Source organism: Pituophis catenifer, unplaced genomic scaffold (genome assembly GCF_029215685.1).
Source record: "Pituophis catenifer annectens isolate HBS135680 unplaced genomic scaffold, rPitCat1.0.hap2 SCAF_1, whole genome shotgun sequence".
Classification (NCBI taxonomy): Eukaryota; Metazoa; Chordata; class Lepidosauria; order Squamata; family Colubridae; genus Pituophis; species Pituophis catenifer.
The window spans coordinates 279,231,455-279,244,330 of NW_027256881.1; the positions used below are offsets into that span (position 1 = coordinate 279,231,455).

Below are 12,876 nucleotides of genomic sequence, written 5' to 3' on the forward strand. Positions count from 1 at the left end.
TTGTATATTAAATACAAAATAAATGGGAATAAAATAGTAGCCGCCTCGATAATATAAGCTAGTAAAAACTTAAAGGTCTAGTAAGATTAACCAAGAGACATCAATATTCCCAAAGCAGTTATCATAATCTATTATCATTTTTGTCAATAAAGATTTGGGAGCCTCACTTTCCTCCTCCCCCTTCTTCATGGAGTTGTAGGCAACTGGACAGATAATCCTGGTGAAAGACTCTTAATTAATTCTGCTTGAACCTCCAAGATATGTTTTCTCTCTCTTTCTCTCTCTCTGTTGCTCTCACACTATTTATTTATTTATTTATTTATTTATTTATTTATTTATTTATTTTATTAAGCATGTATAAGATAACAGATATAAGTATAAACTTGAAATGGATACGAATAAATGGGAACAGTAGGACAGGGACGGTAGGCACGTTGGTGCACTTATTCACGCCCCTTACAGACCTCTTAGGAATGGGGTGAGGTCAACAGTAGACAGTCTAAGGTTTGTATAATGTAATTATACATTATACACTATGAAGTGGTATAGAAGTCTAAATAAAAAAAAAATTGACGTAGTGTCATGAACTCTTTGATTGGCACTGGAACGATCTAAACTCAGTGTTTTCCACTTGAAAACTGAGCAAATATTTTCTTCAAATTGTGATTCTTGACTGCATTCAAAGGCTTTCTCCATCAACACACCTACGCACACACTCAGACACACACAAAGGGGGGCAGGCAAAGGAAAACAAAGTTTATTAGTAATTGATAGCTTGTACAACTGATTATTTGTAGCAAGGCAATGCTAAAATGCCATCTGTTAAAGCCAGCTATTGTTTTCTGGACACATTCCAAATGTGTTTTAGGAAGTAAGATGTCCTACAGTGAACACAATTTTAGAAGCTATCAAATAAATGTTAGTTTCTCCGTTTTTTGTGCCTTTTCAAGTACACATGCCATAAGCATTAGGACATAAAGCGCTATGAAAATCTTAAGTCATAATTAAATCTTGAATAGAATTGAAATAGAAAATATATAAGGCTTTTTAGAAGCTTGCTTCGAAACACACTCAAGATTCAAGACTACTTTCATTTAATAAGGTGATTAGGATAATACAGACAAATGTTAAGCTTTGAGGACAGCGATGCTTAAGTGTGGCTTTGAGTAAAACAAGACGAAAGGACTAAGAGGGACCTTAGATTTAAATATTAAACTACTTTATCCCTTGAAATTCCCACTGTCTCCTCTCTGTTTCCAGGGTCCTTATTCTGCCATGGTGCTTTGGGGTCCTATTGTGTTATCAGTATTTGATATCAGTATTTGAGTATCACATGAAGTGTTAATACCACTTTATAATGCCTTGGTAAGGCCACACTTGGAATATTGCATCCAGTTTTGGTCGCCACAATGTAAAAAAGACGTTGAGACTCAAGAAAGAGTGCAGATTCTGTTGCAATCAGGATGTTATGTTACCCTAATATGGGTGACGAAGTCACAATCCAGTGGAAAGACATCAAAGAAGACATTATATGGATTATAAGTTTAAAGTCATTGATTTTATCTATATAAGGGAATATTTTTTTTAGTAGGGTGGGCAGAAGAATAAAGATATTAAGAATTGTTATGTATGGTAATTTTGTAGGAAAGTGGGTGGAGACAGGCTAGTTTATTGATTGTTTAGTTTAAGAAAAGGGATGTTTAAGAGATATATTTATGGGAGTGGAGGAAATGGATAGAGTTGAATAAATGTTAAATTAGGATTTATTATATAGCTTTATAGGGGAAGGCTGCTTCGAAATGTTATATTAATATACACAAAAGATTAAATGTTAAATTAGGATTTATTATATAGTCTTAAAGTGGAAGGTTGTTTTGAAATGTTATATTAATATATAGATATATGTATGGGGGAGGAGAAAAAGGGCAGATTATTGCTAAATTGGGAGTCATAATAATATTACTATGCTAAATCAGAAGTTATTATACAATGTTATAGTAGAATGTTATTTTGAAATGTATGGTAAAAGGGGGATGTAATAATATTATTAGAAAGAAACGGTCAGTATTTGGGGGATGGAGTAAGGGGATGGTAAAATATTATATAATCTGTTATGAATTTGGATCTTACTTTGAAGAAGTCACAGGGGGACGGGTGGTGAGGGGGGTTAGGGAGGAGGGGGGAGAAAAAAGGGGGAAAAATTTGTATTTGAAAAACTTTTTCAATTAAAAAAAAAAAGAAAGAGTGCAGAGAAGAGCAGCAAAGATGATTAGGGGACTGGAGGCTAAAATATATAAAGAACAGTTGATGGAACTGGGTATGTCTAGTCTGATGAAAAGAAGGACTAGAGGTAACATGATAACAGTGTTCCAATATCTCAGGGGCTGCCGCAAAGAAGAGGGAATCAAGCTATTCTCCAAAGCATCTGAGGGTAGGACAAGAAGCAGTGGGTGGAAATTAATCAAGGAGAGAAGCAACTTAGAACTAAGGAAAACTTTCCTGACAGAAGAATTAATCAGTGGAACAACTTGTCTCCAGACAGGTTTATCAAGTTGTAAATGCTCCAACACTGGAAGTTTTAAAGAAGAGATTGGATAACTATTTGTGTGCAGTGGTATAGGATTTCCTGCCTAAGCAGGGGGTTGGACTAGAAGACCTCCAAGGTCCCTTCCAACTCTTCTCTTCTCTTCTCTTCTCTTCTCTTCTCTTCTCTTCTCTTCTCTTCTCTTCTCTTCTCTTCTCTTCTCTTCTCATATCTCTTTAGGGAATAGTCTCATTATTAAGATATAGGAGATTGTATAGAAAGAGCTCACCATGTCTAGTCAAAAGGGAATCCTACTGAATATCTTTAAAAAGGTTAAATCATGGCAACTAGACCAAAGTTTATTAAAACTGAGATGCTTTGTTACTCATCCAAGTAACTTCTTCAGTCAAAATGAAAATTTTGGGTCAGCAGAGAGTTGTTGGAATTGATCAACCCTTTCCATACACACTGCAGGGAGTTTCTCCCCAAAATGAAAAGCAATCATCTTTTCATTGAGATGAAAAGATTGAGTCTTGAATCAGCAAGACTCAATCATCCAGGCCAAAAGTGTCAAGATATCCTGGATGATTGAGTCTTAAATCCTGCTGAATTCAGATGTAATCTACCCATGCATTCTTGGAAGTCAGGGCCTTTTCATTTAATGGGGCTGCTGTCAGGATTGTCATCTTTGGGATCTTTCCAAAGCTGATGTTGAATTTTACACATTATGATCGCACGATCACTGTCAATATGTGAAGTGTAGCGTAAAGCATCTTGAAGCTACCACTCATAAACCTGAAGTTGGTGTTCTAATGTAGTGATTTGAGGGCAGCTGTTTTGATGCCCTATCATAATATTTTGCATATATATTTCAGTAACATATAGATAATGCTTGCGGCCCCACCTATTAGGAAACTGAAAATACTCTAGTCCAGATCCAAGAAAGTGGGAAATGAAATATGCCACAGTCTGGACTAGCATGAAAATAAGAATGTCAACATTCATTCCACACTGAGGGAATAAGGTTAAACTGTGAAGAGCGAGCAGACTGATTTCCCAAGATTTCCAGATCTCTACCAAGTTTTGTGTCATCGGTACCCACGGCTCTTGAAATAGATACCGAAGCAACCATTTATTGATTGCCAACTTTGAAGCCACCTTCTCAGCCAGGAGCCATCCTTCTTCTGCCCCAACAAAAAAGGGAACAGCAAGAGAGCTAAAACTGGTGGCTATTTGGACAAGGCAGGCAATGGCAGAAGATACTCACATATGGAACATATTATTTGTAAAGCTGACCAAAGAGCCTAAATGCCTTCAAAAGGTTAGCTATTTTTCTTCCTGGAGAAAAGAGAAGTGGAATGCTGGGAAAAGTAGGAAAGTTTGATAACAATGAAATCAAGTCCTGTTTCTCATGTTTCACATATCTGTGCTGTCTGGAGTCACTCACTCTGGATCCTTTCTAAGGGTATTTTCATGAGATGTGTTCAAATTGCTTTTTTAAATTTCCTAGATCTCCACCATAACATTACATTAGCCCTAGTAGGCCAATGTTTCTGCTCCTAATTCTTTTATGATTTTCTGGAGTAGAAGAAGAGGCTTCTTTCTCAAGAGGACAGTTAACGTAGCCATTAATTGTCACTTTGGGATTTATGTCACTTACATAATCTCTCTTACATAGCTTGACTCTCTAAATAATTCAATTGGAAGGAATTGGAAAATGCGTCCCATGAAAGGCAAAATGATAAGCAAAATCCAGTTGGGTTCATCTCTACTCAACAAAAAATGCCTAAAAAAAAAAAAGGCTAAGGAATGGACGGGCAACCTGTCTTCTAGCTGTGAAATTTTAGCTTCCTGGATAATGCTGAATTTAGAGGAATATATGATTAATCTCAATCTCTTGGACTATAATTTAGCTTTGAAAATCTAATGTTATTAACTAGCTCATTAAAGCTTTCCCCCCCCTCCATATACTGTATAAGCTTTCTGGATGGATCAGGTGCAGAACCTTGCTTCCCCTTTCCCCAGGCTGCCAAAAGTAGAATAATGCAGATTCTCACAAATCTGTTCCACAGAAGTGAAAACAAATGGTAACATTTGTGAAGTTCTGTCTGTATGGCTGAAAATGGAATAAATGGGAATACTCAGAATTTTTTCATTGTAGAAATATTAGAAACAGTACACCCAAACCCATGTGATTCTTCTGACTTCTGCTACATCAGGTCTATAGAAACAGTCACCATAAAGGGGGCATTCTCCCTTTATGAGCCACGGTGGCGCAGTAGTTAAAATGCAGTACTGCAGGCTACTTCTGCTGACTGCCGGCTGCCTGCAATTTGGCAGATCGAATCTCACCAGGCTCAAGGGGAGCAAAGGGGATTTTTCAATATATCTACAAAATTGATACAGATTTGCTCTGAAGAACAATAGGGCCAGTGATTCATGTCGGGAGAAAAAAAGAAGAAATAAATGTGGCCAGGGCAGCTGTGCAGTCATTATTTCAGTATTCATATATCAGCAAACCATGACTTTGGCACCGAATATATAGAGAAGCACAGCCAACTTTGGCTTCCAAATGTACCTAATTGTCTGATGAATATGTCACATACACACTGTACTTATACACTTGAAGCAAATATTCACCTCTATGAATGTTCCCTTTACATGTTCAAATATGCTTCCCAGCCCCAAATATGAGGTTCCCCTGATCTAAGGGTTTTTAAGTGGGATAGACTTTCTTAATCAGAAAAGTGCTGGCAGAGAATAATCCATGGAGAGATCTATCACCCATTTTGGTGTTTTAGAACTTCATAGTTTATTTGCCATATCTATTGCTCTTATTGTTGCTGTTCTTGATTTTTTTTTTAAAAAAGTATGTTTTGTGCCTTTCTCTATGTGAATGTGGATAGTTTTTAATATAATTTTTAAAGTTCTCACTGACTGCAGACAGCTCAAAAAACTCTATTATCAGGAGCTTTTTTAAAAAAGAACTAAACATAAAACCAAGGTCAGCTGGTGCCAATGCTGGAGATGGCACTGATCTGAAAGGAATAGGAATAACAAAATAACAGAATAACAGAGTTGGAAGGGATTTTAGAAGTCTTCTAATCCAACCCCTTGCTCAAGAAGGAGACTGTATACCATTCCAGACAAGTGACTGTCTAGTCTCTTCTTCAAAACCTCCAGTGATGGAGCACCCACAACTTCTGAATGAAAGCTGTTCCACGGGTTAATTGTTCTCACTGTAGGAAGTTTCTCCTTAATTCCAGGTTGCTTCTCTCCTTGATTAGTTTCCATCCATTGCTTTTTGTCTTGCCTTCTGGTCAGTGGTGGGATTCAAGTAATTTAACAACCGGTTCTCTGCCCTAATGATTTCTTCCAACAACCAGTTTGCCAAACTGCTCAGAAAGTTAACAACCGGTTCTCCCAAAGTGGTGCGAACTGGCTGAATCCCACCACTGCTTCCGGTGCTTTGGAGAATAGGCTGACTCTCTGTTCTTTGTAGTGGCCCCTCAAATATTGGAAGACTGCTACCATGTCCCCCCAGTCCTTCTTTGCACTAGACTAGATATAACCAATTCCTGCAACCATTCTTCATATGTTTTAGTCTCCAGGCCTCTAATCATCTTTGTTGCTCTTTTCTGCACTTTTTCCAGAGTTTCAACATCTTTTTTTATAATATGGTGACCAAACCTGGATGCAGTATTCTAAATGTGGTCTTACTAAGTCTTTATAAAGCGATACTAGTAGTTCATGTGATCTTGATTCCATCCCTCTGTTAATGCAATTTAGGATTGCATTGGCTTTTTTGGCTGCTGCTGCACCCTCTTTTTGACACCTTTATTCTTTCCTTCTCTTTAACGCTCATTTAAGGGCTGCCCATAGGAACTACCATACAACCCACATTAATTACTCTGTCCTCAGTGGTCCTTGTATTTCCTCTAGGCAACAGGTCCCCTTAAGACCTTTGCGATGGGGAAGCTGAGCAACTGGAATTCAACCCGTTTATTTTTAGCGATTCAGGACAATTCAGACCAATGACTCCATATAATGACGTAAAATGAGGGTTTTACATGGGTAAAATATTTTCCCTCATAGAACTGGATGCCTTTTTTCTTCAGTAGATATTATAGAATTCTCCTGAACATAAGCCTTCAATCACAGGATTGAAGTCTTGGTTGGTCATAAAGGGACCACAGGACTTTTTCATGTTTCTCCAGCAAAAGGAGAACTCTTTTAGCGCCATCCTTTTGAAGCCATCCTTTTGAAAGCCGTTGAATTCCCTCCTCTCTCTTCCTCATTCCCACCTTCCCAGGGGAATGTGTTTGCTAGTCACCTCCAGCTGAGACAAGAGTCTGAATCACATCTGAATCATCAGTATCACAAAGGCCCTTCTCTCTGCCATGGCTGGCTTCAGCACTTTCTTTTAGAAGTAGAGTTAGGCTCTTTTCCTCAGGAAAACTGAGGGTGCAGCTTTATCACAGACATCAATCTTTCTCACCCTGAAGTGCTTTGGACTTCAACTCTCTTAATTCTCAAATCAACCCAGTCCGAGAATTGCCGGAACTAACCATCTTGTGAGGTCCAGATTCCAACAGTTGTCCTATTTCATTTCTAGGGACATCAGTGGAGCAGAGAGTTTTGATTTATTTTAATGGCATTCAGGATTGAGATTCAACAGCACCTGTCAGTAAAGATCCTGAATTTAAATTAGCCTGCAAACATCCCCCTTTCTCCATTCAGAGAGGTTCTTGTTACACCGATGGGAATAAATGTTTGGCTATTACTGACTGCTGGATTCTGGGGCTGCTGCAGGATTACATCCAAAGTATGATGGCAAGAGATTGTACATCCTTTGGAACGCTGAAGTCAAATATTCCACCACCTGCCCCCAGCCAATCGCTCCTGCTTTCAGTGTCCCTGTTTTTGAATACTTTGGGTTAGCAAAAGGGTAAGCTTTTCTCTTTCTCTAGGGAACTCCAGGCTTCGACCTGGTTTGTCCCATTGCCCACGATGATCGGGAACCGCATCTTGCCCACCCCCCCCTCTCCCCACCTTCTGACATTTGATATCAATTGTCTGCAAACTACAATGCTGGCTTTATGAATGAGCCCACCAGCAGCGGCACTCGAGCGTGGGAGATGACTTTCCACGGCAGCCTTTTACACAGCGAGTAAACGGAGAAATAGGAGAATTTAGGATGTCATCACAATTTCAACCCTCTCCCTCCCTCAAGTCTTTTCAAAAGCCGTGAGATGAAATACCCAGCCTTCTTCTCATCCTCTACATTGCCCCCAACGGGGGGGGGGAAACCAAAACCAAAACAGAGGAAGGCGATAACACAACCGTCCCTGCTTGTTTGAGCGATTAGGGCTGCGCGCGAGAACCGGTCTCGGTCACCGACCCAGATTGGATCCTGCAAAGCGCTGAGTGGTTTAGTGAATCCAAGGGCGAGCAGATATATTGGTAGGTCTTCATCGAAGGCGTTAGGACCCGGAAGACCTGCCTCCCGCTCTCTTCCTCTCGGTCTTCCTCGGTCTCTCTCTCTCTCTCTCTCTTTTCGCTCTGCAGGACTTGAGCCGGGAGACGAGAGCGCCAACAAACAGCTGCGACCGCTCGAGCCAGCCAAAGAAGAGAGGGAGAGGGAGAGAGAGAGAGAATCGGGTGTCGCCGTTTCCCCATCGCTCTCTCGCTCTCTTTTTCTCGGCTCCCCAAGAACTGAACCTCTTTTCAGCTGACTCGGAGCTCCCAGGCAGCCCGGAGGTCCCGCAATGAGGCGGATCCGGGCTAATGCCATTGCGATCCTGACCGTAGCTTGGATCCTAGGCACTTTCTATTACTTGTGGCAGGACAGCAAGCCTCATTCGGCCGCGTCCAGCCGGTCTCCCAGCAGCAGCAGCAGCGGCGGCGGCGTTAAGAGTGGGCAGAGAAGCGCCGGCAAAGTCGAGCTCCATAAAGAAGAGAGGACCGTCCCCCTTCTCGTAAGTGCGGCTTCCTTCCTCTCTCTCTCTCTCTCTCCCCCCCCCCACCTGGGCTCCCAGAGCCCGGTGCCCTCCGATGGGTTGGCGATTCCCGCGGCTGCCTTACTGCAGAACCAGATGCTGCGCGGGCGTGGGGAGGACGCTTGGGGAGGGGGGGGGGCGTGGGGGGCAAGGAAAGGGAAGGAAGTGCGCGGAGGTGTGGAAGCGTCGCCCGAGTTTGCCGGGAAGTGGATGCTGCCGGCGAGGAGGAAGAGATGGAGTGGCAAAGCGGTGGGGGGAGGATGGGAGGGGGGGGCAGCGTGGCTTGTGCCACGGCTCTTTATTATTATTTTATTATTCATATTTCTTGATGTATTTATTCCAGCAATTTTTTTTCCCGGTAACCATGGCAGCATTTACAACTGGGGATGAGCTCCGAAGTGATGGGGATGGCGAGGGAGAAGTGGGGGGGGGAAGGGGTCCCGCGCCGCGCCGCGCCAAAGTCTTGCGACTGTTGTTGCTCGAGTTCTGGGCACCAGGCTTGGGAACTGGCGGGGGATGGGATGGGATAAAGCCGCCTCTCGGAGGAAGAAGCGGGTTGGCATTCGCGAGGTAGCTTGTCAACGGCATCAAAAGATGCGGTTGACCAAACCTCAACATGTCTCTCTTGGGAAAAATGGTATCTTTGGCTATCGAAAAGAAGACAACAATCAGATTAATATAAACAGGCGTTGTAGATATATTGAAAATATTCTACTGCATATATAGAAGTGAGAGTGGAGAGATTTGATTGGTTTATAAGCTGTTCTGTCCCCCCCCATTGTATTATGAACTTATAGTATAGGTTTACGCTAAATATTAGTTTACTAGTGTATTGTTTATATTCTTTTATGTTTTTTGCTTTGCTTTGTCTTGTTTTTTCTTCTTGTTTTTTTGTTTTCTTTTTAACTATAAATGTAAATAAAGACTATTTAAAAAAAAAAGATGCGGTTTGCAGAGCTGAGAGGAGAGAGAATAAGAATGAAACGCACGTGTGGGATCGAGCCGGAATCGGATTGAAGATGGAGGGGGGCTGGGGTGGGTGCAGCTAGAATGGAAGAAGGTCCTGGTGTCCCAAGACGGTGATGGGGTCCTTTTCCCCAAGGGAGGAATCATCTTGGTTTCTGCACACTTCCGAGACCTCCACACAGGAAATTGGCAAGAGCTGAATGATCCCTGAAGCTGCGGGATGTGAAAAGAGGAGTTAATTAGGCTGTTGCTTTTGCAAATTGCGATTCCAGATGTGAGTCTTCTCCAGCCATGCAGGGGCAGAGGGCTTACGTGCCTCAAAGTTCATCTAGTTGTACCTGAGATCTTTATTTCAAGGCATTCAGCACTCGCATTTGTAGTGAGGGAAACAATATACCTCTTCCAAATATGTGGACATTATTATTTACTCTTCAAAAGAGAGTCGGAGTAAAAATAGGTTTAAGATTGGTATAAGGGGGGAGGGAGGAGGTAAGTAGGAGAGTTGCATTTCTTTTCCTTCTTTTCTTAAAACACCTGAATTGGAACTTAAAAGATTTCTCAGGCCAGCAGAGAGTTTCAGAGTAAGGAAGCTTTAGAGACCTCACTGCTTGCAAATGAGTGAATTATTGCCTTCCTCTTTCTCAAAGCCTCAGCACAGGTTCAATTTCTCTAACATCTCCAGTTTTCAGGGAGCTGGGTGTGTGTGGGGAGAATAACAGCGGAAGGAAAGATCTTTCCTAGCCATTGAATAGCTGGGCCAATAATATGAATTAATGGCAAAACTGGTTCATTGTGGAATACGAGACATTCAGAATTACTCAAAACACCATCAATTCATCTACATTTAGCTGATTATACAGCCCTGACTGCTTCCGTGGCAAATATAGATAGATTTTTCATTAATCACATGTTGAATAGAGAGGCTGTGCTCATCTGAGAGTTTAAAACAAAACTCAGATTTTCTTGGTTGTGACTAAAGGAGGCATAAGGACAACAGACACACAAGTAAAAGTCTGTCCCCACATTTAAAGTGGTTGCTAGCTGACAGCTCGCCATTTCTGGATCCCCTCTGTTTTTTTGGGGGGGGCTTTGGATCTACAATATCCTTTGCAAAGGCTGCACTCTGTTCTGCCATAATGCTGGTGCAACAAGAGGGCACTTCTATTTTGGGCATGGGAAAATTTTGAGATTCTTTCATCTCTGTTAGAGATGCAGGCTTTTTTTTGTCATAGAGATCTGCTTCTTCAGACTACAGGATACCCTAATCAAAGCAATCTGTTCACTAAAATTACCAGAACATCATTGGAATGACCTGGCTGAAAGCACTTTAGAAATTGTATCTCGTTTTCAGTGGATCAATTTGCTACCTAGATGGAGTGATTAAAACAGTGACAGACAATGGGCCTTAAAAGCAAAATCATTGTAGATCAGCAGCTTGGGGTCATAATCTTGTTAGTGATGGGCATGGTACTGTCTACTCTCTGTGCTTTGTGTAATAAACTATGTATAGCATACTTTTCCTAGGTGTTTCAATGAGTTGTGCTGTACTTGCATTATGTAATGGAAAAATTGCAGTATATCATTTTCCTCCCATAGCTATGATACTGAGGGCACCCATTGGATGGGGGGGGGTGTTGTCCAGCATCAAAATAATGATTGGGCAATGAAAGCCCATCCCTTTTACACACACCACATGCATGTAAGAAGAGGTGGAACTTTAATTGCCTGATTACACCCACCCCCAACATTCCTATTAATAGAACCATCATCTACCCAGAAATTATACAGGCAGTTCTCAATTTACAGCCATTCATTTAGCCGCCATTCAAAGTTACAATAGCATGAAAAAGGTGAGTTACAATGAATCCTTGCACTTACAACTGTCACAGCATCACGCGGTCATGTGATTCTGGTACCAATTCTAGTTGTTACTCAAGGATTACCTATATACACTAGTGATCTATGAATTTTCAAAGGAGAATTTAGTTTCGCTTACCTATTTCTACGGGACAAAAATGTAGGGGATGTAGCATTTTCTTAGACTCAGTACTTGCCCATAGTAATTATTTTCTATTTTCAGATAAACACATATATGTACATTTCATACCAATGTCTATAATTAATATTTGTAATTTTGAGGGATGAAACAGGGAAAATGATTATATGATTATTAGTATTATATAGAATACACAAAAGTATGTGATTTAGTTTCAAACTCATATGATTTCACAGTATTCAGAAAAATAAAGTTCATAGAATTTATATTATTATTAATTTTAAAAACCACATCTAATCTGAACCCATTCCCTAACTGCTTTGTCTTCTGCCTTCACGCTGTTCCTTTGCTTCAGTGCTTCTTAATCTTGGCCATTTTAAGATGTCTGGACTTCCAATTCCCAGAATTCTCTGGGGGAATTCTAGGCGTTGAAGTCCACACATCTTAAAATGGCCAAGGTTGAGAAACAATACTTTAATTAGAAATTGTTCTAGCAGAGCTATCATGTCTGAGTGCTGCTGGCCTTCAATCTTGCCTTATGAATAAATAAGTTGACCCAGTGAGACAAATGCCTTTTCTTCCTTTCATTGTGGTAAAGTATTCTTTCTCGATGTAACCATCAGTCACTTTATTTAATGAAATACATATTATGTTTAAGGTGCAGATACATTAATTTTATCTTTTTTGTTTTTCTGGGTAGTTGATTTGTTTTGGATTCTTTTTCCAGAGCATACGTGGTATGGTTGCCACAACACAGACTGCCCCTGCATGCATCAGGCTACTCAAAAGTCATATCCCTGTTGCTGTCCCCTCAAACAGTTCTGCTTCTACTGATCTGGCAGTGCACAGAATAGTTAATGGGGTTACACTGAGATGTAATAGGAATAACAACACAACCTTTACTGGCAGTAGCGCTACCACCTTGCTTGAAGCAGAGGAGCGGGGAAATGGATCAACTTAATAGCTAGAACTGAAAATGTCTCAGATTCAACCTGGGAACTCTTATAGGCCAAGCCAAATAAGGAAACCATGCTTTGCAAGAGAGAAGGGCACTACGGAACACACTCTCATAACTTTGCCGTCTGAAATTTGCAAAGCTGCATGAGAGTTAAAATGGGGTTTTGCACTTTTTGAAAGGCAAACTCCAGGCTAAAAGGCCAGGTGTGGGTTCTACTTACCTTTATTACCGGTTCGCAACGGCGCCGCACACTCTTCTGCACAAGCACAGAAGCGTTTTGATGATGTCAGGGTCAATAGGCGGAGCCTCCCGCCAGTTAATACCGGTTCTATAGAACTGATGCAAACCGGAGGCAACTCACCACTGTAAAAGGCCTTCCTCCCCAGCATTAGCTTTGAAATTATCCCTTAACCCCCAAGCCTGGGTAATTTAC

The 12,876-nt window shown here is 41.1% G+C and overlaps 1 protein-coding gene across 1 annotated transcript in view; it reads left to right on the plus strand.

Annotated features, from left to right (window-relative positions):
• The first annotated feature begins 8,292 nt into the window (after window positions 1-8,292).
• GALNT16 (polypeptide N-acetylgalactosaminyltransferase 16) overlaps window positions 8,293-12,876 on the plus strand; it is a 195,819-nt gene continuing 191,235 nt past the window's right edge. Inside the window, exon 1 of the mRNA XM_070931259.1 lies at window positions 8,293-8,506. Within this exon, the coding sequence (XP_070787360.1) occupies window positions 8,293-8,506 (214 nt within the window). The remainder of the gene's footprint in view (window positions 8,507-12,876) is intronic.